The sequence below is a fragment of the Lepidochelys kempii genome, chromosome 4 (genome assembly GCF_965140285.1).
Source record: "Lepidochelys kempii isolate rLepKem1 chromosome 4, rLepKem1.hap1, whole genome shotgun sequence".
Taxonomy (NCBI): Eukaryota; Metazoa; Chordata; order Testudines; family Cheloniidae; genus Lepidochelys; species Lepidochelys kempii.
Window position 1 is genome coordinate 105,445,301 of NC_136383.1, and position 24,605 is coordinate 105,469,905.

Consider the following 24,605-nt stretch of genomic DNA (forward strand, 5'->3'; position numbering starts at 1 on the left):
TGATCCAAGAAGAGATCCTTTGGGACGAAACTGGAAGCTCCTTCATCCACTCTGCAATTGCAATGAAGAGTTGAGTTGACTTCCAAAATGGCTTTGTTCTTTCCATGTAGAAGTCTAATGCTTGCCTGACATCCAGAGAGTGAGCATTTGTTCCTGCTAGCTTGGGGGTAGGGGGAAAACACAGGAAGAAAAATGTCCTGGGTCATGTGGAACTGTGAAACTACCTTTGGGAGAAAGTCTAGGTGCGGTCACAACTGTACCTTGTCCTTCTAGAAGACCATATATGGGGGCTGAGAAGTTAAGGCCTTAAGCTCAGACACCCTCCTGGCTGAAGTTATAGCCACCAAGAATGTTACTTTCCAGGAAAGGTAGAGAAGAGAGCACATTGCTAAGGGCCCAAAAGGAGGTCCCATCAGCCTAGAGATCACCAGGTTGGATCCCATGGGGGAACTGGTTATCTTACTTGAGGGTACAGCCTATCTAATCCTTTCAGGAAGTGGCCCACCATGGGGGTAGCAAAAACTGAGCTACTGGCGAACTGGGGCCCTGAGTCTTCCTAAGTGCGTCCCCATCCCATTGCCGATGCATCTGTGACTAGAGAATTGAGGTTTGGGGCCTGGAGAAGGGCACTCCTGTGTACACCACTTGCGGGTTGAGCCACCACAAGAGGGACTTGATAACCAGAGGAGGAAGTGTAACTAACCTGTCTAGGTAGTCTCAGATTGGCCTGTACATTGAGGCCAGCCAGGCCTGAAGAAAGTGGAGCTAAAGCTTTGCGTGTTGTACTACATACGTACAAGCGGCCATGGGATCGAGCAGCTTGTACCTGTCACCTCCTGAGGAAAGCAGCTGTACCCGACATGCACTTGGTGAACACCCGAGGGACCACTGATAGCCCAAAGTGGAGAATCATGAACTGATAATGGGCATTGTTGACCACAAAGTGGAGGAACCGCTTGTGGGATGGTACTATTGACACATGGAAGTCTGGGTCTTTCAAGTTGAGGGTGGCATACCAGTCCCCCGGATTCAGGGAAGGAATAATGGAAGTCATGGAGACCATGTGCAACTTGAGGTTTTTCTTGAATCTGTTGAGGTTCCACAGGTCCAAAACCGGCCTTAGTACACCTTTGGTTTTTGAGATTAGGAAATATCGGGAATAAAACCCCTTGCCCAGGAACTCCTGAGGGACTTGTTCTACTGCTCCGGCTTCCAGGAATGCTTGCACTTCATCTATGAGAAGGGTCCCTGAAGAGGGATGGGGGTGGGAGGGAGGAAGGGAACAGAATTGGAGAGAATATCCCTGCGTAAGACCCACTGGTCCGAGATAATCTGGGCCCAGGCATAGTAGAAATGGAATAGACAATTCACAAAACAGGGAGTCGTCTGAAGCTTGAAATGCTTCCTTTGTGGCGCTGGTCTATGGAGCCCCATGGATTTTAATGTTGCTCGCGAGTCCTGTCCTGTTGAGTTTAGAGGGTCTTCGTTCCAAGAACAGACCCGAGCCATAGAAGGGCAAATCTTGAATTGTTTGTTGGAACTTGTGCGGTAGGCCCGAAACCTGAAGCCATGAGCTCCTTTGTGTGGCTATAGCGGTGGACATCATGCAGGTCGCCGAGTCCAGTGCAGCTTGTAAGGAGGTCTTTGTGATAACCTTGTCCTCTTTGAGGATGGCTCCAAAGTTGGATCAAGAATCAGATGGGAGCAACTCCTTGAACTCGGACAAAGTGTTCCAAGAGTTAAAATTATAGTGGCTGAGGACCACTTGTTGGTTGGCAATTTGAAGCTGAAGCTCTCCAGTGGAATAGACCTTAAGGCTGAAGAGGTCCAGCTTCTTTGCCTCCTTAGGCTTAGGCGTCGGTTCCTGATGCCCTTGACTCTCCTTCTCATTTGCTGCCACCACAACCAGTGTGCCTGGCTGAGGGTGGGTAAATAGTTATTCATGCCCCTTTGAAGTACATAGTACTTCCTTTCCACTCTTTTGGCTGGAGGGGCAGGAGAAGGGGGAGAGAGGCAAGAGTTTGCCATAGGGTCTTGGTGGTATTTTGGATGGTCTTAAATCAGAGATAAGGCCACCATTGAAGGACTCTCAGATCACCATAGGATCAGTTTCTTCTGACACCTCCTCTGCTTAGAGGCTCAAATTTTGTGCCACCCTTCTGAAAAGCTCCTGTTCGGCTATATTGTCCATAGCTGGCAACGTGGCAGATAAGCCCACTACTGCCTCATCTGGGGAGGATGAGGATGATGCCTTTGGTGGCACCAGATTCTCACAACTCTCCAACACACTGGGATCCTCCCACGGTGATATTTCTTGTGCTGTGCCAGGGGCATTGGCCTCAGTGCCGGCCTGGACGCTGTTCTCTGAACCTCGTGGAGGTTCCTGTACCATCGAGGATGACAGGGGGGCCTGCCTACCTTTCTGAGGCAATTGACAGTGATCTGGAGCTCAGCCCCTGGGTTTGGTGATATGCCCACAGGGTCCAGAAGGGCCACTGTGTTGGCATCTGCCATTGTGGTGGCCAGGTCATCGGGAGGATTTGCTGCCCCTCCTCTTGACTTGAACGGTGACAAGAGTGGTGCTGACTCTGCTTCGAGATGTAAAACTCTGGCTCAGACCCTGAAGACAAGTCCAACCTCCGTGAGCACAGCGGTGCCAAATGGGATGGTGCGAGAAAGCGGTGCCGAGGGGAGGGCAACTGGTGCTGCATCGTGGCCAGTTTACCCTTGGAAAGCATGGCTCCTCCATGTGGCGCCAGTGCTGGGGACGGCGGAGCTGTCATCCCGATGAGGTCCCTGGTGGCCTCAGATGTGTCCGGGGTGGATGGAAGATCCAGCTCCTCCATCTGGCTCTCCCGCGTGGGGGAGTCCAATGGAACCAAACTTGACGGACCCTTCTGTGAGGGCAGTCAATGGTGCAGGTTTTGCCGAAGCAGAGGCTGAGTGTCCCAGCACAGGATGTACTCTGCAATCGCTTTTGTGTTCCGCTGCTCTGACTGGGGGTGAATGTTCCCCTTCCGACTCTCTTCTGTATTTTTGTGCGGTACCAGCAATTGCGAGCAGTGCTGGGTAGCTGCAGAGCCTGTCTTCACTGGTGGTGCCACAGGCCTCTAGACCCTGAGTCCTTTATCAGCACCACAGCCTCCCTCACTGAGGAGAGATGACTCCATGAGGAGGAGAAATTTAACCTAAAGTTTCTCTCCTTCTTGGTTCTTGGGCAGAAGCCTCTATAGATTTTGCAGGACCTGCATGGTTTGAAGCCTTGAGATTGAGGCATGCCGGGGTCCCACAGAGGGGAAGAACATGGTGGGGAAACCCCCACAGAAATTTATTTAACTAACTAAAAAAGCTTAAACACTGAGTAAAAACTACTTACCGATACAAATAGGAAAAGTCCACTAGGGGATTGCTTGCCATAGCAAGGAAGAGAAGCAACAGCTCCAACGACCACCATGGGTGGTAAGAAGGAACTGAGGAGGTGGCAGGTTGGCAGGGACCTATACACACCAAGAATGTGTGACTCCAGAGGCTCCACAGCTGACCCAATGGGTACCGCTAGGGGAAAAACCTTCCGACAACTCTGCACGTGGTGCACACACACCTACTTCACACAACACACAGCCAACCTGTGGAACTCATCATCATAGGATGTTGAGAAGGCCAAAAGTATAACTGGGCTCAAAAAAGAATTAGCTAAGTTTATGGAGGATAGGTCCATCTGTTAGCCAAGATGGTCAGAGACATAACCTCATACTCCAGGTGTCCCTAAACCTCCGACTGCCAGAAGCTAGGACTGGACAACAGGGAATGGATAATTCAAAATTTCCTTGTTCTGTTCATTCCCTCTGAAGCATTTGGCACTGTCCACTCTCAGAAGACAAGACACTAGGCTAGGTAATCCAGTTGTCTGACACTGTGCGGCCATTCTTATGTTCTTAATGATCCTGATTTCTGCACTTGTATTTGTTATTGAAGAGTTTGGCCTATGGAATTGGTTGTGGGCAAAGTAATCATTGATTATTTGCTACTTTTGATGTGTGATTGTAGTCCAACCAAGGAGCAGAAATACCAAACTTAAGACAGGAAAATAAGTTACCAATAAGTAAGAATGAATAATTCAATAGTGAATGCTCATTCATATATGAATAGCCAGTGTGACATCAAAGGAAACATTCACACACTAAAGTACTGGACTACCCAAATGGTTATGAAGAAAAGTTTCCCTTTGAATGGGAAAAAAAAAAAAAAAGTCTTCAAAATTTATGGCGAGAGGCACAAACAGAGATGGTAACTAACTTGCTCAGTCACGTGGCAGGTCAGTGGCAGAGGGACCCAGGATTTCTATTCCCCATCTAGTGCCCTAACTACTGGACAGAACTGCCTCAAGGTCCATCTCTCCAGTACTCATGGTATCATGCCTTTAGTAAAGCAGACATGGTTACACAATGGGGCACCGGCCAAACATTTTAGGCAGAGTAGACACAGGCCCTTCATCCTTCAGTGGGTTGAAATGATAAAGTTTATACTGTACATATTATGGGGTAACGTAAGTTGAACACATACAGTATTTGCACCAATATTTTTTACTTGTCAAATTTCAGATTTATTCAGACATTAAATGTGACATTAAAAATCAATATCCATTTACGAAATGAAGCAAAACCATAAGAATAAAAAACAGGAAGACACTGTACAGCAAATCTCCAAGAGACATTTTCCTCAGAAGAATCTCAGAAAAGTAAGTGACTGTAAATGTGAACAAAGATTTAATTCCCAAAACTCAATTTCTTCCAGTGATAAACCAATCACACTAATGGGAGACAGGGTAAACTTGTAATGCGGTATTAAATGTAACATGCTACACAATGCTAAATAAATACTCCAGCTGCATTTTTTTAAAGCAGTAGTGACATGCAATGGATTATGTAAGTACTGTGTGTGAATATATATACAGGGGTGGGGGAAATCTCAGACCTTGTTGCTTGTTTTAATTTAATGGGTAAAAAATTATAATCTCCAGGAGCTAAGAGCAAGTACAGTGCAGCAGAGTTTGCACTTGGTATGTGGGGAGGGTGGGGGAAGCATCAGCCCAACATGGCAGAATTCAGAGTATTATTCTGAATTAAAGTGCATATAGTTAAATTGTCTAGGTCTTTGTTGCTTACTACTGTATTGAAAGAAAGATTTATGTTGGTATCCAAGGACTGGCCACGTTTCAGCTTTACAAAAATATTTACATGTTTACATGGTTGAGATAAGGAACACAGTCAGGCTTTAATTGTGCTTGCCTTCCGTTCAGACATTAATACATTTAAATTCAATCCACCATCCAACCTGTGATTTGGTAATAATATACATATATAAATGTACCTACACCCTCCCACACCAAAGAAACTTATTGAAAATATGTGTATCTGTGCAGAAGATTGGGTCGGAAATATACAAGGGGGAAAAAAAAAAGGGAATTCACTTCTTCATCCAGTCAGAGGCAATAAACATGCTTTTAAATCAAAGAGTGGGATGTATATGCCTTGGTTCACGTCAGTTCACAACTTGCTAGGTTTTCATCTATATATCACTAACAAAACAAAAAAAGTGCTCCTAATTAAATTTATACACTTCTCCCTCCACAGCTCCCGTCATAGCAATTAGAAAGCAAGCATAACACATATGGAAAGAATTAGGTTTAAGTCTGAATAAGAAAGCCTATTAGGAAAGGTTTTACTTCTATGTGTCCAAGAAGCAGAGGTTGATCTAGTAGAGTGTGAAACAGGAGCAGGCCGGTCACACCCCAGGGCAGCATGTATTACTTCCATTCATACGACCAGCTTGGAGACATTTTTGAACCCTTGCTTGCCCCCTGAAATGAGAGAGACTAAGTTTCTCTGTTCAAACTCTTGTGCTCTACACTCATATGCACCTTCATAAACCCCTTTAAAGTCCAAACACTGGGACTGACTCTCCCACTGCACTAGAGGGAAGGGCATACTCACAGAACATACTGCTCTGGTGCTGGCAAAACTCAGTTTCACAGTTGTGCAGAAACAGTGGAAGAGCATGCAAAGCCACTTTATATTTGTGAAAGAGCAAGAATGGGCTGATAAGATAAGCAAGATGGTAGAAAGAAAAGCTTGTTTATGTGGCAGACATTAGAGCAACTGGGAATACTTTAAAGGTTCATATTGTTAAAGTAATAGAACGCACAGCTTCAAAATAAATCTTATCTAGGATCTAAAGGACTAGGTGCAGCTTCAGATCAGATCTGTCTTCCTGGGGAGTTTAAAGAGAGGGTCTCAAAAATGTGGATTGGGGGCAAGCACCTTCTGCTGAAGACTCCAACAAGAGTTGAGCCATAAACTCTGAGCATGCTAACTGACGCCAACATTAAACCCTTGCTACAGAGAGAATGATCTGCAAGTACACCAGTAAAACAGTGTGTTCTTAGGCTGTCACCAGTAGACTGTTTTTGTCCATACTATCCAGAAGTAGTAATAGACACTACAGGCTCTCTCAAATTTAGCAGGATATAGCTACTTCTCAGAAACTTCTTCCTCTTACAGCGTTAACCTCTCATGCACCTAGCTAGCAGGTACATAATTTGCCGAATTTGACTGAGTAGAAAGCACATGGAACCTGAAGTAGTGGCATCTTCTGTCTAGGAACAGCTGGAAAAGGTTAGCAAACCTTGTTTGTCCTATCCCTCCAGCAACCTTCTGCAAGAAGGGAAGCAAACACAAATACACAGGAGGTCCCTGGAGAATCAGCGACAGCAGCTATGTGGCATCAAGTGATTCTCTGTACTGACTTCAGCAAGTAGATTGGAATGCATCTCCTCATTTAACCCTATTCACTGGAAGTCTGGTGGGAAAAGGCACCACCCGCAGGAAAACATGTTTTAATGTAACCTGCCTGAGATATATTTGTCTATAAAAATATATTTAGGACTACAAAATGGCATATATTTGGCCTCCTTCTCCCCCACTCTTTGTTACTTGAGTTCTTGGATTGTAAGCTTTTTAGGAATGCCTACCTATGTACAGGGCCTAGCACAATGGGTCCCCAATCCTGATCATGGCCTCTGGGCACCATCGTAACATATTCAATTAAAAAAACCCTTATCTCCTACTTAAGATAATTCTCAGAGCATGATTTTAGATAGATATCCCAGGAGCCACTCTGATCATAGCGACAATATTGGCTGAGCGCGTCAGAGTCCTGTGCCATTCAAGGATGTCTAGGAGGGCTGGCAAGTCTCCAAGAGCACTTCAGTGGTTGTCTTGCCAATTGGACTCATTGACTGTCAGCCAATCCAAATAGTTGAAGTGGAAAGATATAGTTAGCTGAGCACAGGAAAACCTGTAGGTCATTTTAAGTACACCACACCTCTTTATCTACAGGATGTGGACATATGCCATATCCCTCCACAGGAAGGTTGGATTTGCTGAAGCAGTTTGCCAGGGAGCATCCACCTTCAACGCCAGTGACCAAAACTGAGCGTTTTCTCTTGGCAAGCAACTTCTAAAGTCTGGTTGCATTAGCCTGGAGGGCAACCAAGGTTCCAAGAGCCACTCATCTGTCTGATCAGATATTTAAATTATGAGCTTTAACAGGATGGCATTGTTCAACGTCTTCTTTAGAAAGATACGAGGTAAAGCCTCCAGAGTAGCCAGGTTAGAGGAAGGGGTAGTCAATTATATTCTGGATAGGTTTGAGATGGCAAGTTGCCTAAACTTATCAAAATGATAAACAACCAGTAACTGAAATAACTATGCTTAAAAGCTCCAACACAGAAGAGACGCTGCTTTTTCGGACATATTAACTTCAGCTGGTAATTTCAATATTCTTTATTTTTTCATAGGGCATAGTAAAGGTTTCTGCTGAAAACACCACCACTGCCTTGCAAATGCATATAAACAAAGAGAAACCCCATATAGTGGGATCTTCGTGCAAAAATAGGAAAGCTATGTATTGCTTCAAGTTTAAACAAATGGTTAAAGGTTTTGTTAACGTCTCCTTACCAGCAATCTGTTTAGGCAGTCAATGAATTCATTGTTTTCTACAGTACAGTGTGTGTGTGTGTGTGTACTGGCAAGGTTTGAACTCTTAATCACAGAAGTCCAGTCACAGCGGCAGCTACTGAGGCCACTAACACAACCCCATAGCAGAACTGAAGAGATCTAGTCATCACAGGATAAACTGCTTGTGTTCACTAGAGCAAAAATATTTCTTTGGAATTCACCTCAAAGAAAGCTGTTGCTCAGCATTAAACATTTTCAGACAAACTGAATAAAAAAGGCACTGTTACTCAGTACATTTTGTTCATCTAAACGTAAAAAATTGTGATGGTTTTGAACAACTAGCCACTGTTTTACTAAGAAAGCTTCTTTGTTACCCAATGGTAATTTAATGCCTTATGATAAAAGCTTGTTTAATGTAAAAGCTGCCTAATCTGAAGCATGTCTTGATTCTCACTTTAAAATCTTTAAATTACACTAGTTCATAATAGTATATGTACATTATAAAATTAATAGACCATTTACTTCAACCAGACATATCTGAACAGCTAACTCCTCAAAACTATACAAAAATAAACAGTATGAAATCCTACAAAGGGAGATAAAGACATTGTTAAAAGCTAACAACAAAAATAATTTATACACTTATAAGCATAAGCAATGTAGCCTGTAGCATGTTGAATGAACAGGTCCTCAGGAATATAACTGAAAGAGATCATCAGCTAAAATCAGAACAATTACAAGCACAAGAATGTCTCCAATTTATTATCTTTACCATAGTACAAATGTTCATAAACCAAACATCTTTTGTCTGTCAAAGTCTGTAAACAAGTGCCCGGATTCTCCCCCTCCTCATTGTAAGCATGTGAATCTTTTAAGTCCTTCAATCAAGTTTCACTCCATCGCTTGCATAAGGAATCAAGAGCCTCTTCTCTTGTTAAATTACCTATATATTTTATCATACAACCTGCAATGCAGTAAAATCACAGTGAAAGCCCTGGGAAAAACATGACCTTTACAGCAGGACTTGAACCGTTCTAATAATAAATGCATCTAATGAAGCATCCCATAATAAAAGTGTGGGGTTTCCATTTCCAGAAATCAAGTCAATTAGAAATCCTAGGTTCTACTTAAAAACCCCAAAAGATCTAAAAGTGTAAAGACCCAGCTCCTCAGTCATTTATAAATCCTAGTTTCATTTGCAGAGATACTTTTCCAGTCTGGAAAACAGTAGTGCAATTTAATTAGTTTTACTTCTTTTAAGTGACTTAAGTCCAGTAGGTAAATGTCACAACTCTGTGGAAAGATAAGAAGATGATCTGGTAAACAAGAAATTTTGGCAAGCCCATGCAGGCTTACAAGTCCATTAAAGCTCGTCAGTCCAAAGTGGCATTTTTAAAAAGTTATAGATAACTAAAAACAAAGCAGAAATAAATAGGCAGAAATAACTAAACTGTCTGAACTTTTGATTTCTCATTAACAGCTGGCATGATCTTTAACTTTAGGGTCATTTAAATAGTAGACAGTTGACCTATAGGGCATTCCACTATGACGTCCAGTCTGGAAGACCCAAATGGAACTATGTTCCTGAAGTTTAGAAAGTCTAACATAGCCACTGTTATGGGTTACTTCTCTGTGCTTCACTTAGATTTTTTCTTAAAGAGGCTTTTAATTTTTGATGGCTTTTTGTTTTTCTCGCCATTCTGGCATAGGTCCTGCGGGATGCTACTGATCCTAGGGACAGTGGAGACTTCATGAATGGGTTTACTTTCACTGCTGGCTGAGGAAGAGGAGGTGTGGTGAGGCTTGGGGACTGGGATCCCACTAGAAAGCTGGTTCATGCTGCAGGACTTCTCCAGGATGCCATTGTACACTTTGTTCGCAGGACTAAATATCATGCTCTTAGTTTCTGTTAGGCCTGGGCAGTCAGGAGAACCCCTGGAAATATCTGCAGTTAGTGACGAGGAGTCTCCTGTGGAGGATTCCTCTAGCGACAGTTCCTCCCGGGATACCTTTTGTGGAGACAGAGGTTGGTACATCTCAAGACTTGAAGGAGGAGACTGTTTCCTTCCAAAGGATGAGTTTAAGGAGTCACACTCTGAACCAGCATCCTGTACTTCCCTAAGTAAAAGCAAAGAGAGAGGAAAGAAACTGTTAGACAGAAATTGCCTTAATGCAATTAAGAGGAGAAAGAAACCAGTTTAAAATCTAAGCCATTAGACTACAACCACCCACTACACTCATTTCACTAGAAGTGGCAGGTAAATGCTGAACAGCTTAATTTACAGTAAAAAAACCCAGATCAGTTCATATCTCAGACCCACAAATGGCAGTTTTATGTATGTAACCTTGTAATCTAATACAGATGTGATAGTAATTTTAGGTATGTGTCACACTGCTACCAATTGGGAAATACACAGATGAAGACTACCAGAGACCATAATAAAATATTACTTATTTGATTGCCAATAGGTAAAAAAAAGCTGAATTATTTTAATCTCACCCAAAATAAACATCAAACTCTGTTCAGTCAGTTGCACCTCACTGTAGAAGAGCAACAACACTTGTCCAAATAAAGCATTAGAATATTCTATTAAAAAAAAAAAAAAAAGATGGTTCTGGAAGAACCATACTGAGAAGTTCCCTAAGACCTACAGAACAAAGCAGCCTGAAGCAACTAAATTAAAAGGGTGTTTGCATACTGGCATAAGCTTGAAAAAAACATTTATACAATATGAAATTTAGTTGGCCGGTGTTTTTGTTGATAACGAAGCCAGTGCTTTTGATAACCCTAACCCTTCTGATCGATACTATAAGTGAAAGAATAACTGTGTATTTACAAGATGACAAGATGCTGTGCTAGGAGTGATTGTGAAGTCACAAATTTTGAATGATTTCATGACAGAAACAAACAGGCAGAGAAGATTGGCTGTGAAGGAACAATCTGTGGAAGGAAAAGGCCCGAGTAGAGACTGTCGAATCGTGGAAGTCAACGAATGGCTATGCAAGTGGTGATGGAGAGAAGGCTTTGGATTCTTTGACCATGGGATGGCATTCCAAGAAGAAGGAGTCTAGGCAGAGACGGGCTCCACCTAAGGAAGAGAGGGAAGAGCATCTTCGCAAGCAGCCTGGTGAACCTAGTGAGGAGGGCTTTAAACTAGGTTCACTGGGGGAAGGAGACCAAAGCCCTGAGATAAGTGGGGAAGTGGGATACCGGGAGGAAGCACGAGTAGGAGAGCGTGAGAGGGGAGGGCTCCTGCCTCATACTAAGAAAGCAGAACAAACAGCAAGTTATCTCAAGTGCCTATACACAAATGCAAGAAGCCTGGGAAACAAGCAGGGAGAACTGGAAGTCCTGGCACAGTCAAGGAATTATGATGTGATTGGAACAACAGAGACTTGGTGGGATAACTCACATGACTGGAGTACTGTCATGGATGGATATAAACTGTTCAGAAAGGACAGGCAGGGCAGAAAAGGTGGGGTCGTTGCATTGTATGTAAGAGAGCAGTATGACTGCTCAGAGCTCAGGTATGAAACTGCAGAAAAACCTGAGAGTCTCTGGATTAAGATTAGAAGTGTGAGCAACAAGGGGGATGTCGTGGTGGGAGTCTGCTATAGACCACCGGACCAGGGGGACGAGGCTTTCTTCCAGCAACTCACGGAAGTTACTAGATCGCAGGCCCTGGTTCTCATGGGAGACTTCAATCACCCTGATATCTGCTGAGAGAGCAATACAGCGGTGCACTGACAATCCAAGAAGTTTTTTGAGAAGTGTAGGGGACAATTTCCTGGTGAAAATGCTGGAGGAACCAACTAGGGGCAGAGCTCTTCTTGACCTGCTGTTCACAAACTGGGAAGAATCAGTAGGGGAAGCAAAAGTGGATGGGAACCTGGGAGGCAGTAACCATGAGATGGTCGAGCTCAGGATCCTGACACAAGGAAGAAAGGAGAGCAGCAGAATATGGACCTTGGACTTCAGAAAAGCAGACTTTGACTCCCTCAGGGAACTGATGGGCAGGATCCCCTGGGAGAATAACATGAGGGGAAAGGAGTCCAGGAGAGCTGCCTGTATTTTAAAGGATCCTTATTGAGGTTACAGGAACAAACCATCCCAATGTGTAGAAAGAATAGTAAATATAGCAGGCGACCAGCTTGGCTTAACAGTGAAATCCTTGCTGATCTTAAACACAAAAAAGAAGCTTACAAGAAGTGGAAGATTGGACAAATGACCAGGGAGCAGTATAAAAATATTGTTCAGGCATGCCGGAGTGAAATCAGGAAGACCAAATCACACTTGGAGTTGCAGCTAGCAAGAGATGTCAAGAGTAACAAGAAGGGTTTCTTCAGGTATGTTAGCAACAAGAAGAAAGTCAAGGAAAGTGTGGGCCCCTTACTGAGTGAGGGAGGCAACCGACTGACAGAGGATGTGGAAAAAGCTAATGTAATCAATGCTTTTTTTGTCTCTGTCTTCACGAACAAGGTCAGCTCCCAGACTATTACACTGGGCAGCACAGCATGGGGAGGAGGTGACCAGCCCTCTGTGGAGAAAGAAGTGGTTCGGGACTATTTAGAAAAGCTGGACAAGCACAAGTCCATGGGGCCGGATGCGCTGCTTCCGAGGGTGCTAAAGGAGTTGGCGGATGTGATTGCAGAGCCATTATCTTTGAAAACTCATAGCGATCGGGAGAGGTTCCAGACAACTGGAAAAAGGCTAATATAGTGCCCATCTTTTAAAAATGGAAGAAGGATCCGGGGAACTACAGGCTAGTCAGCCTCACCTCAGTCCCTGGAAAAATCATAGAGCAGGTCCTCAAGAAATCAATTCTGAAGCACTTAAGAGGAGAGGAAAGTGATCAGGAACAGTCAGCATGGATTCACCAAGGGCAAGTCATGCCTGACTAATCTAATTGCCTTCTATGACGAGATAACTGGCTCTGTGGATGAGGGGAAAGCAGTGGACATATTATTCCTTGACTTTAGCAAAGCTTTTGATACGGTCTCCCACAGTGTTCTTACCAGCAAGTTAAAGTAGTAATGGGCTGGATGAATGGACTATAAAGTGGATAGAAAGCTGACTAGATCATCGGGCTCAACGGGTAGTGATCAGTGGCTCCATGTCTAATTGGCAGCCAGTATCAAGCGGAGTGCCCCAAAGGTCAGTCCTGGGGCCGGTTTTGTTCAATATCTTCATTAATGATCTGGAGGATAGTGTGGACTGCACCCTCAGCAAGTTTGCAGATGAAACTAAACTGGGAGGAGTGGAAGATACGCTGGAGGGTAGGGATAGGATACAGAGGGACCTAGACAAATTAGAGGGTTGGGCCAAAAGAAATCTGATGAAGTTCAGGAAGGACAAGTGCAGAGTCCTGCACTTAGGATGGAAGAATCCCATGCTCTGCTGCAGACTAGGGATCGAATGGCTAGGCAGCAGTCCTGCAGAAAAGGACCTAGGGGTTACAGTAGATGAGAAGCTGGATATGAGTCAACAGTGTGCCCTTGTTGCCAAAAAGGCCAATGGCATTTTGGGCTGTATAAGAAGGGGCATTGCCAGCAAATCGAGGGACGAGATCGTTCCCCTCTATTTGACATTGGTGAGGCCTCAACTGGAGTACTGTTTCCAGTTTTGGGCCCCGTACTACAAGAAAGATTGGAAAAATTGGAAAGCGTCCAGCGGAGGGCAACAAAAAAGATTAGGGGAGTGCAACACATGACTTATGAGGAGAGGCTGAGGGAACTGGGATTGTTTAGTCTGCAGAAGAGAAGAATGAGGGGGAATTTGATAGCTGCTTTCAACTACCTGAAAGGGGGTTCCAAAGAGGATGGCTCTAGACTGTTCTCAGTGGTAGCAGATGACAGAACAAGGAGTAATGGTCTCAAGTTACAATGGGGGAGGTTTAGGTTGGATATTAGGAAAAACTTTTTCACTAAGAGGGTGGTGAAGCAGTGGAATGCATTCCCTAGGGAGGCGGTGGAATCTCTTTCCTCAGAGGTTTTTAAGGATAGGTTTGACAACGCCCTGTCTGGGATGATTTAGTTGGGGATTGGTCCTGCTTTGAGCAGGGGGTTGGACTAGATGACCTCCTGAGGACCCTTCCAACCCTGATATTCATTGATTCTATGAAAACCTCTGTTAACCAGTAACAGAGTAAATAAAGTTACAAAAGTCACAGAAGAAGCAGATTCAAGCCTAACATGTTTGAATGTTTTCCCCAGGGCAGACATCCTCACCTTTCAATATACAATCTAACGAGTCCATAGGTTACGTAACAAAAGGAACTTAACTTTCCCCTTGGAGAAAGTGTAGCAACAGTAGTGAGCACTGAAGTCTGCTTTTGGTCCAGGTTAAAGCTATAAGCATAATTATAGCAAAGAAACTGGATTAGTTGTATATACCCAGGATAGTGGCAGAATTGAATTAAACCTTGTGCACTGGCTAATTAGACTCAGACTTTAAGGCCAGAAGAAACCATCTTGATCATTTTGTCTGACCTTCTGCACATTGCAGGCCAGAGAACCACACCCACCCGTAAGAGACCCCTAACCGCTGGCGGAGTTACTGAACCATGATTTTAAGACTTAGTCTGCAGAAGAGAAGGATGAGGGGGGATTTGATAACAGCCTTCAACTACCTGAAGGGGGGTTCCAAAAAGGATGGAGCTAGACTGTTCTCAGTGGTGGCAGATGACAGAACAAGCAGCAATGGTCTCAAGTTGCAATGGGGGAGGTCTAGGTTGGACATTAGGAAAAACTATTTCACTAGGAGGGTGGTGAAGCACTGGAATGGGTTACCTCGGGAGGTGGTGGAATCTCCATCCTTAGAGGTTTTTAAAGCCCGGCTTGACAAAGCCCTGGCTGGGATGATTTAGTTGGGATTGGATTAGATGACCTCCTCAGGTCTCTTCCAACCCTAATATTCTATGATTCTGCCTTCAAGTTACAGAGACTCCACCATTTACAGTAGTTTAAACCTGCACGTGACACATGCCACATGCTACAGAGGATGGTGAAAACTGCCAGGGTCTCTGCCAATCTGACCTGGGGGAAAATTCCTTCCCTACCCCAAATATGGCCATCAGTTAGACCTTGAGCTATGGGCAAGACCAGCAGCCAGGCACCTGAGAGAGAATTCTCTGCAGTAACTCAGAGTCCTCCTCATCTAGCATCCCATCACTGGCCACTGGGGATATTTGCTACTAGCAGTCGCAGATCGGCTACACACCATTGTAGGCAGTCTCATCATACCATCCCCCTCATAAACTTACCAAGCTCAGTCTTGAAACTAGTTAGGTTTTTTACCCCCCACTGCTCTCCTTAGAAGGCTGTTCCAGAACTTCACTCAGTAGCACGAACAGCCCAATTGTTGTTCCATGTGGGCCCAATAATTTAATTTATATTATTCAAGTGGCTACTTCATCGTTTGACATAGTTCAACCTCTAATACTTCATAATTATTTAGAGCAACCTAACCAGAGTTCTAATAATGTTTTGGTATTTGTCATACCATTGTTTCTCAGCAGTGAAGTAAATTGCCTCTTCCTCCTCCTCAGTTCGATAAAGAGCAGGGCAGCTTGACACTGACAGGATGTCAGGGTCAGGGGAATGCAAGGTATGCGGCGTATGTTGAGTATGTGAAGACTGTGGAGATGATGACACAACATTGCGCCTTGAGCGACACAAACTACTACTTCTTGCTAATGAGCTGGGAGGCTTTACAGTGGACCCTGGGGGAAGAAAAAACAAACTGTGTTAATTTAAAATTAACATAATCTACTCTGAAAACCCTATAAGCAGATTCTCTCCCTGAGGGCAGGTACACCAGGTTAATGATTCTGGGAGCCAGTCTGCACCAAGCCCAGTGATTCTTAGAGTTGTGATGAGGCTGCTCTCAGTTGACTCTTAGGACGTCACTAAGAAAATTATGTCTACACTAAGAAAATTAAGTTAACATACAGCCACCGCAGTAATGAAAGCGGTGTTTCACATCCACGCTGCCCTTCTTCCGTCAGTGGTGCCCATCCCTTCCAGGAGTGCTGCCACTGACTTACTTGTGTGGGGCACTGTGAGCTCTGGGGCCGCAGAGCACCAGCTATGAGGTTGACAACCAACAGAGGATGTAAGTAATGCATTGTCTACACCAGGGGCAGGCAAACTTTTTGGCCTGAGGGCCGCATCGGGTTTCTGAAATTATATGGAAGGTCGGTTAGGGGAGGCTGAGCCTCTCTAAACAGCCAGGCATGGCCTGGCCCCCGCCCCCTGTCTGATCTCGCCCTGCTTCTCACCCCCTAACAGCCCTGCCCCGGGACTCCTGCCCCATCCAACCCACCCTGTTCCCTGATGGCCCCCGGGAACCCCTGCCCCATCCACCAACCCTGCTCTCTGTTCCCTGACCGCCCGCCCCGTCCAACCCCGCCTCCTTTCTGACTGCCCCTCCGAGGACCTCTGCCCTATCCAACCACCCCTTCTCCCTAACCGCCCCCAGACACACCGTCCCTCCTTCCTGACTGCCACCCCCCCACCCCCAGGACCTCTGCCCCATCCACCCCGCCGCTCCCTGTTCACTGGCCCCGAAACCCCCGCCCCCCCATCCAAACCCTCCTCTCCTTCCTGACTGCCCCCCCAGGACCCCGGCTCCTGTTCAACTTCCCTGTTCCCCGTCCTCTGACTGCCCCGATCCCTATCCACACCCCCGGCCCCTGACCACCCCCCAAACTCCCCTGCCCTCTATCCAATCTCCCCCCCACCCCCTGCTCCCTGCCCCCTTACTGAGCTACCTGGAGCACCGGTGGCTGGCGGCGTGGCCGCACCAGGACAGGAAGCCGCGCAGCACAGAGCACTGGGTCAGGCCAGGCTCTGCAGCTGCACTGCCCCAGGAGCTCACAGCCCCGCCGCCCAGAGCATTGCGCTGGCGGTGCAATAAACTGAGGCTGCAGGGGAGGGGGAACAGCAGGGGAGGGTGCAGGGGCGAGCCTCCTGGGCCAGGAGCTCAGGGGCAGGGCAGGGCAGGGCAGGACGGTCCTGCGGGCTGGATGTGGCCTGCAGACCGTAGCTTGCCCACCTCTGGTCTACATGAACACTGCATCACCCTAACTACATCAACTTAAGCGCTACGTTGCTAACGGAGGTAGCTAAGTTGACGTAGTGGGCGACTTACATTGGTGGAAGCTACGTTTTAGTACCGATGCTCTGTAGTGTAGACCAGGCATGGTTCTTAATGGATGACAGGTGTAACAAAGTTCTGCTTTGTCACACCCTCTGGACCAGGAGATGACAGCTAGCGCAAGACCCATGCCAACAGAGCATTCCTCTGATCATTTGCATCCAGATTCTGACCTCTGTGCCTCCTGGGCAGTCCAAAGAGGCCAAATCTCCTTTGAGAATCTGGCCCTATATGTTTATAGATTAGAAATGATGGTGCTGAATTAGTATGAAGTACATAATTATTCTCATCCATTCTACTTTCCTGGTCATTCAAATCTTGCAAAAGTTAGAAGCTTTCTGAACAAGCCTCAGGTTTTTAAAGATGACTGTACCTAACCAAAAAGAAGGATGGAAGTAAACACCACTAATTACAATCATGAATGCTATAGTTATTAAATGTGATTTATTTTTCTAGAATTGCATTAGTGCACTCTCTCAACAGGAGTGCCAGACAAAATGAAAGCAAGCAAAACACAGTGTTTGTCCAACTTCATTTGTAATGGGACCTTTTTTCCTATTTGGTAACCATTAATTTTTCAAGATCTGCTACACCAGTCCAGACAATTCCTCCCGGCCAACAGATGGTGAGAGCGAAAGAAAAGAAAAGCCTCACAGGAGGCTGCAGACATTGCAGTTTCTGGAAATCTTCCAGTCTGGTTTCAGTTTGGAAAGCATGCAGATTAGCAATGCTCTCATGTGGAAGTGGGCCCATGGAACTACTTCAAGACACACTGTTGTGGACAAGTTTCCACCAAGTTCTCCATACCAAGACTACTGTAGTTTGCATGGTCTGTCTTGGACAAGAAAGGCCATGCCCAGCTAGGTGTCGAGTTTGCTTATTCAACTAAAAAGGTCAGAAAATCCAAGAATTTTGCAGACAAGTCTGGACTGGACTGACCCCATCTGCACTTTTCTTCCTGGGATGCTGTGTTAACCTTGGATAAACTATATTCTCCCTTCCTGCGTATTAACTAGGCAGAGGTCTAAATATAAATATATAAGCAAACAAGTCAGGCAAGGACAAGGCACATGTTGCATTGACCTCTACTTGCTGGAATCTCACATTCAGTTTAGTTACCATCCTACTGTCAGTGGTGAAGTTCACTGGGGAAATCACAACTTATGATGCAACTAGCAGCACCTGACCTAAACATATCAGATATCTCTGCTCCTTGGTGGGAGATGATGAGAGCATGCAAGCCAGATCAGGGAAGCAAGTTTGGGTCCAGAGGCAAAAGTGCCCTTGTTCACAACTGACCTGTCTGCAGCACCATGAACAATGTGAGCACCAGACAGAGCCTACTTTTCATTTCTATCCTCCAACTGCTGTGCATCTAACTCCCTTAGTAGCCTTTTAAAAGTACAGTGCTGGTATTTTCAAAGGAAATTAGAATCAACAAGATATTGCAGAGGTAATTGCCACAATTATATCCATTCTTCAGTTTGATTTTTTGTGTGCGCGCTGAAACAGTCAAGTGTAAACTCATCTCAATTCATCCTCACTGTCTAGTTAATCCCAGCTACAATAAGATGGTCTCTCTTCCTGATGTAATGACTTAAGTCAGACATTAGGGGGGTTCAGTCAATGTATACAATCAGTGTATACAATCAATTGGCTCCCAGCACAAACACTCTGTTTGAAAGTTTCCTCAGACAACACTGCTTTTTTGTTCCAGTCATTAAAGGATGCTTGGAAAGCTATTTAGCACATATCCTTCCACAGAAAGTATCATCTCTTTTCCTACCTGATCGTCTGATTTGACAGAAACTCCTGCCCTTCCATAATGGTAGAGCAATGGGCCAAGAGCAAAGTTACAGGATAAATTTAGGATTATAGATTTTACAGGAAAAAAACTGTTACCTATTTATGGTGACCAGACTGAGGTTATTCTTTTTTTCAGAATGAAGAGTAGGAGGAAACAGTTTTTACTGCTTCATGTTACCTTTATTTCAACTCCCAACCCATTTACTGTATTTCTATCTAATTAATAGATGACTCATGCAGGGGGCTTGTTTTCTTTGAAGATGTCCATCACTATTATCTTATGTTTTGTTTTGCTCCTGTCTCTATTTCCTCCACTCCTCCTTCTGAAGTTTCTTTTCCCCTGAATTTCTGTGCTTTAGGTTGCCCTCCTGCTCAATTTTCCCTTTACTGGTAACTCTTCTCTCCACTCAAAGTCTCTCCCCGACTCCTGCTTCCCTTCCTCAATATCTCCCTTTGGAGTATATACTACATACCATGAAACTGTGCAACTATTGGAGGGGTGTCTTCATCTAAATCATCAACTCCCCCTGCAATTGGGTAAGGTGGAATGGAGACTCGGGGCATCACCACCCAACTGTGATCAGAGTAGAGAGAGGACGTCAGGCTTGGTAATCCTGAGTTGTGTGCTATCTGAAAGCCACAGATCTTCTCAATCTGCTGCCATCGATAGAGACGCTCTCGCAAACATGTCGTCAATTCAGAGAGTGCTTTCCTGGAAAAATAAAAATAATATTGAAGTTTAGTTACTATGTCATTGGACTAAAACTTCAATGCTGGACATAGTATGGAACAGTAACAGTATAATCACTGCAGCATTTCAGAAAGCCATCACCTATTCTTAGGCATGTGCAAAAACTCACAACATCTTCTGACAGTAGATTTTTACTTAAAGTACAATAAAATTAAAATGCTGAATTCCTTCATATCATTTTCTTAGTGAACTTCATTGTTTCTGGAATAAAAGAAAGCAAGGAACAATATACATCTAATTAATGCTCTTACTTTGCTTCAAGGATTTTGTGGTCCACCTCATCTAGGGAGGAGCTGTGTGCAACATGTAATGTCCCAAATACAGTGCTTCTCTTCTTTTTAATTTTTTCTGCCTAAAATGCAGGATAAACATGAAGCCAAAGGCTGTATAAATAATGCAGATGACAAAAAATAATCTGAGAGGATATAGAGGCAGTAAGTATCTGAATGAAACAGGACTTTTATATTCTGACTGCAGAAAATATAAGTAATCAACATTCCATCCTATCAGGATACTCTATATCCAACAAAATGGACAGGTCTGTGGGTCTTTAGCACATTAACATACTGAAGCAACTCAAAGGTAAATAATTACCTCATCTTTAGCAATTGCTAGTTGCATTTCTGCATTTTGTCTTTTAATATTGTAGTATTGAACTTCAACCTCATGTGTTAACTGGAGCCATTTCTGCAATGCATCAGGAACAGACCAGTTACTTCTCAGTTCAAACTCCTTCTCAGCTTTCTTTAAAGCCATGCGAACCTAGCAGTCAAAAGAGATGCAAAAGTCACTGAGATAATTTTCCTAAGACTGAATGTAAAAACGAGTCCGCCACAAATATGGCTTTAATTACCTCTAAAACTAATTTTTCATGCAACCACATTCTGAGACCATGTAGCTCTGGCATGTGGTTTTTTGGTCTCAACAGTAAGTTGAGAGAGGTTTCTGAAAAGTCATGCTGGGGATTTACATATACTGTACCAGCCTTAAACTTTCTGTTCCTATTCCTTTGGTCCTATTTGGTAACCAAGCTGAAACTAACACTTACTGATATGCCACAACTAATTTCTAAGATTATACATCAGATTTACACTAAAGAAAATATAAGCAACCGTCTGGTAAAGCCACCTGCTGTTTCTGTTCTGGTAGCAAGAAGGAAACCAAGGTGGGATTATTTCCCTCCTTCAGGGGCATAAAATATGAAGAATTGTTCTTTTAAGTATGTTTCAGCAGCATTTCATTATATAGTGTATCTACAAGGGTCCATACGCTTCACAAGTCTTAACAGTGGTCTATGTATATGCTTTTTCTATGGCTGTAAACAAATGAAATATTCAGAGGCTTATAGGATGCTTCCAGGACAATAAACCTAGCATCACAGTAATGCCACTTGGGTGGGGGGGGGGGGATGGAGGGACATCTCTCCAGTAAACTAAACCCCAATAAAACCAGGAAAGTAAGTTAAGAAAACAAATGTTCCATAGTTCATAAATACCTGTACTAGTTCCTCCTCTGCATACTTGAGTCTACTCAGTTCACATTCGGCTCCCTCCCTCAACTCCCTTAGTCGATAAGCTTCTCGTTTTGCATCATTAATTTCATCCATCATTTTGCGCTCCAGGTTTTGTTTTTCTACAGCAACATTTCTATTTTCTTCCTGTGCCTTCTCAAGCCTTCAGAACATAATTAAGCAAAAAAGTGAGAAGCTACTCAAAGAACAGTGGTTAAAGATGCAGTGTTCTGGTAAAGAATGAAGACTATACAGATTGTATGCAACATTTCAGAATGAATTTGCAGCATTGACATCCAAATTCAATCATAAATCAGCCTTAGTCAAACACCCCAGATCTAATTTACCAGTTTTAATGATAATCTCCTTCATATATACTTTAAGGGTATGAAAGTAGACAAAAATACCAGGCTTATAATAAGAGTTACTGCCTTAACTGTGGAGAAGGCACTCTTTCTCCCATACTACTAGAAAAACAATAAGCAATTTACAGTGAAGCCTTGTCTGGATCTCATGTGCTCAAAAAGCTGTAAGGAAGATGCTACAACAAGTTTTCTTCCACAACAAAACAGAGTGAGAAACAGTTTATCCCAAATTCAGCCATAATCTCCAGTAATAAGGCTTGTTTCCTACATCAATAGGTAACAGACTAACTCACCACTGTCCCTTTTATCTTCATCTGACCCACTTCTGTCTGCATTTCTCTTTCTTTTCCATTGCTCAGCTCTCACAATACAGTTTAAAATGTCAAGGAGATATTTCAACATGTCACGCACCGATATGTTCATTAAAACTGCAGTTAAATGTGTGCAATGAATTGAGGAAGGTGCACAAAACTCAATGTCTGTTCTAGTCAAATTGTTATCTTTCATTTTCTTGCTTTAATTGCTAAACATCATTCCCTCAAAATATAAAGCTTACACAAATCACTTAACATTTAAACCTTTTCAGTTCACATACCTCTCCTGCACATCAAGAAGGCTTTGCTCTGCTGTCTGGAGGCTTTCTAGATCTTTCATCATTTTTGTGATGTGCTCTCTTGAGGTCTTGTTCTGAGTATGTGCAAACCAGCAGCCTCCAATACCAATCACTATAGAAATTGCTAGTACAAAATCCTTCATCCAGTTGTGAGATGGGCCTGTACAAATAGTTATAACAATCAGCTCACCTTTTAAATCTGCAGAGTACCTATTGAAATCACTTCTTTTCGGCACATAAAAATGGTGCAACTTGGAGCTCAGAGAGAGATTCCAGACCATTTAACCAGCAAGATCTCTCCCACGTCCCCAGTGAAATTATTTTGGGGGCATTCTAACACAAAACCAACAGCTCTATTACTAATACTATATTCTATCTACAGGAGATTAACTTAAATGCATACTGTATACTGAAAAGATAACTAATCTTCTACATGACAATTACACATTGACTTTTCATTAAGCATTTCTATTTCATGGGCTACAGTATAACTTAATCCATTATCAAATTATGTGGCTAGTGAGTGTTGGGTCTGATCCTACAGTCCCTCCTCTACATGCAAAAAACCCTGTCCTTGATTTCCACGGGAGTCCCTCAAGGGAATGTGTGAATGATGGGGCTCAGACTAACAAAAGTGAATTTTACAAAGACAATAAGAATCTAAAGTTTGGTTACTCAACTAAAGAGATATGGTTGTCATTTTCTTTTATATTAAAAAATAGTATTTAAAGTATCCAAAAAAGCATTTAATAAATGAACTGATGCTGTATGCTGGATCCTCAGGAATAAGGAAGCTATCTAATCTGAATTTTAAAATACTTCATGGAACGGTTTACAGACTCGGAAGCAACATTTGGGAAACAAGGATTCAACAGTATAAAACAGATTATACCTTTCACTGTATACTCCTCGCAAATATTTCAATAGGGAAATGTTTAAAAGCATTCCTGGGAACAGTATGTACCTACTTTAAGGCCAAAGATGACAATTAACTTCCTGCCTCAGTTACCCTGTAAATAGGAACAAAAGTTCTGACATCCCACACCACACTTGAGAGTGTACATTTAATTGGGCACCCACATTCTCCTGAGTGCAGAACTGGGTGCACCTGCTTCACCAGCATAAGTTAGTAAAACAGCAGCATGGGACACGCAATCATCTGTTCTTTCAGTCATGCATAGGAGGAAAGACAAGCATCTAGTTTTCACATGCAGCCTCCCGTCTTAGTTAATGCACCCAAGATTTTTAAGTGAAGGTCAGCAGCTTGCCAATTTGACGGCAAGCAATTAAATTTCACTTCCCCAAACTGAGTTTTGCTGCTTGTGAACACTAAGAATTTTCCTTATCTGACTGGGTCCTGGGCTTGTCAAGTCAGATGTGTGTGTGTGTAAAATATTTTAGATTAGATTTTACAATACATTTTAAATAATTTTGGATGGCACTTCTAATTTGCATAGTTGTGGTACTGTGAAGGAAGGACAGATATAATTGCACACCTGGAAACTTCACAATGTCTCAACAGGTACCCAAGATTCGCACATGAATCAATATGAATGATCTTCTCTAACACAGAGATTCTCAAACTGTAGTCCGCAAGCTCCATTCAGGTGGTCTGTGGATAGTTCCCTCTAAGGTACACGCCTGGGTGGCCGCACATAAGAGAATGAAGGGCCACCTACCTACCACGTGCAGGCGTGGCTCCACTAATTAAGTGCCTGGAGAAGAAGCACATGTAAGGTGAGGTGGTGTCCTAGGGGGGACTAGGGGCCAGTGGGGTGAGAAGAGGGGGTTGGGGGGAATTTGGTACATGCAGGGCTGCAGCAGCCAGAGAAATAGGCGACTTTCACCAACTCCAGGGCTGCAGCTGCCAGGGAGAGATGGCCCTCCTTTCCAGCCTCAGCTCTGTGGCTACTGTGGCAGGGGTGAGACCCCCCTCCTTCCCAGCCCCAGCTCGGGGGCTGCTGCAGTGGGGGAGAGAGGGCACATCCATTGCATTAGAAAGGTAAGACTATTGATATTAAAATATGAGTTGTGTGCTTTTATTTGTAGAACAAAAAAAAGTTTATTATTATTAAGGTTTTTTTTTTTTTTTTTTTTACAACAGTTAGCTAACGGCACAAACATTTGGAAAGATCATTAAGTGGTCCACCGAGACCCTCAGCAATTTTCAAGTGGTCTGCGGGAAAAAAAAACATTTGCAAACACAAACTGGTTCTAGATAGCACCTGGCAGATGAGCTTCCCTAGAGAACCCTATCCTACAGAATAGCAGTATCATCCTCAAACAGCATAGATGAAATGATAGGCCTCACTAGGCAATTCACTGAAGCTTGTACACGTTTCACAGCAAGAAATAATGTGGTACGTTTAAAAAGATCATTTGTTA

General features: G+C 43.7%; 1 protein-coding gene across 1 annotated transcript in view; it reads right to left on the reverse strand.

Annotated features, from left to right (window-relative positions):
• Nucleotides 1–8,759: 8,759 nt before the first annotated feature.
• The window catches only part of STIM2 (stromal interaction molecule 2), a 143,743-nt gene continuing 127,897 nt past the window's right edge, over nucleotides 8,760–24,605 (reverse strand). Inside the window, exons 6-12 of the mRNA XM_073342331.2 lie at nucleotides 22,203–22,380; nucleotides 21,228–21,405; nucleotides 20,327–20,494; nucleotides 19,984–20,084; nucleotides 19,455–19,693; nucleotides 15,520–15,739; nucleotides 8,760–10,136 (exon numbers count right to left, since the gene is read on the reverse strand). Of these exons, the coding sequence (XP_073198432.1) occupies nucleotides 9,656–10,136; nucleotides 15,520–15,739; nucleotides 19,455–19,693; nucleotides 19,984–20,084; nucleotides 20,327–20,494; nucleotides 21,228–21,405; nucleotides 22,203–22,380 (1,565 nt within the window). The 3' untranslated portion in view covers nucleotides 8,760–9,655. The remainder of the gene's footprint in view (nucleotides 10,137–15,519; nucleotides 15,740–19,454; nucleotides 19,694–19,983; nucleotides 20,085–20,326; nucleotides 20,495–21,227; nucleotides 21,406–22,202; nucleotides 22,381–24,605) is intronic.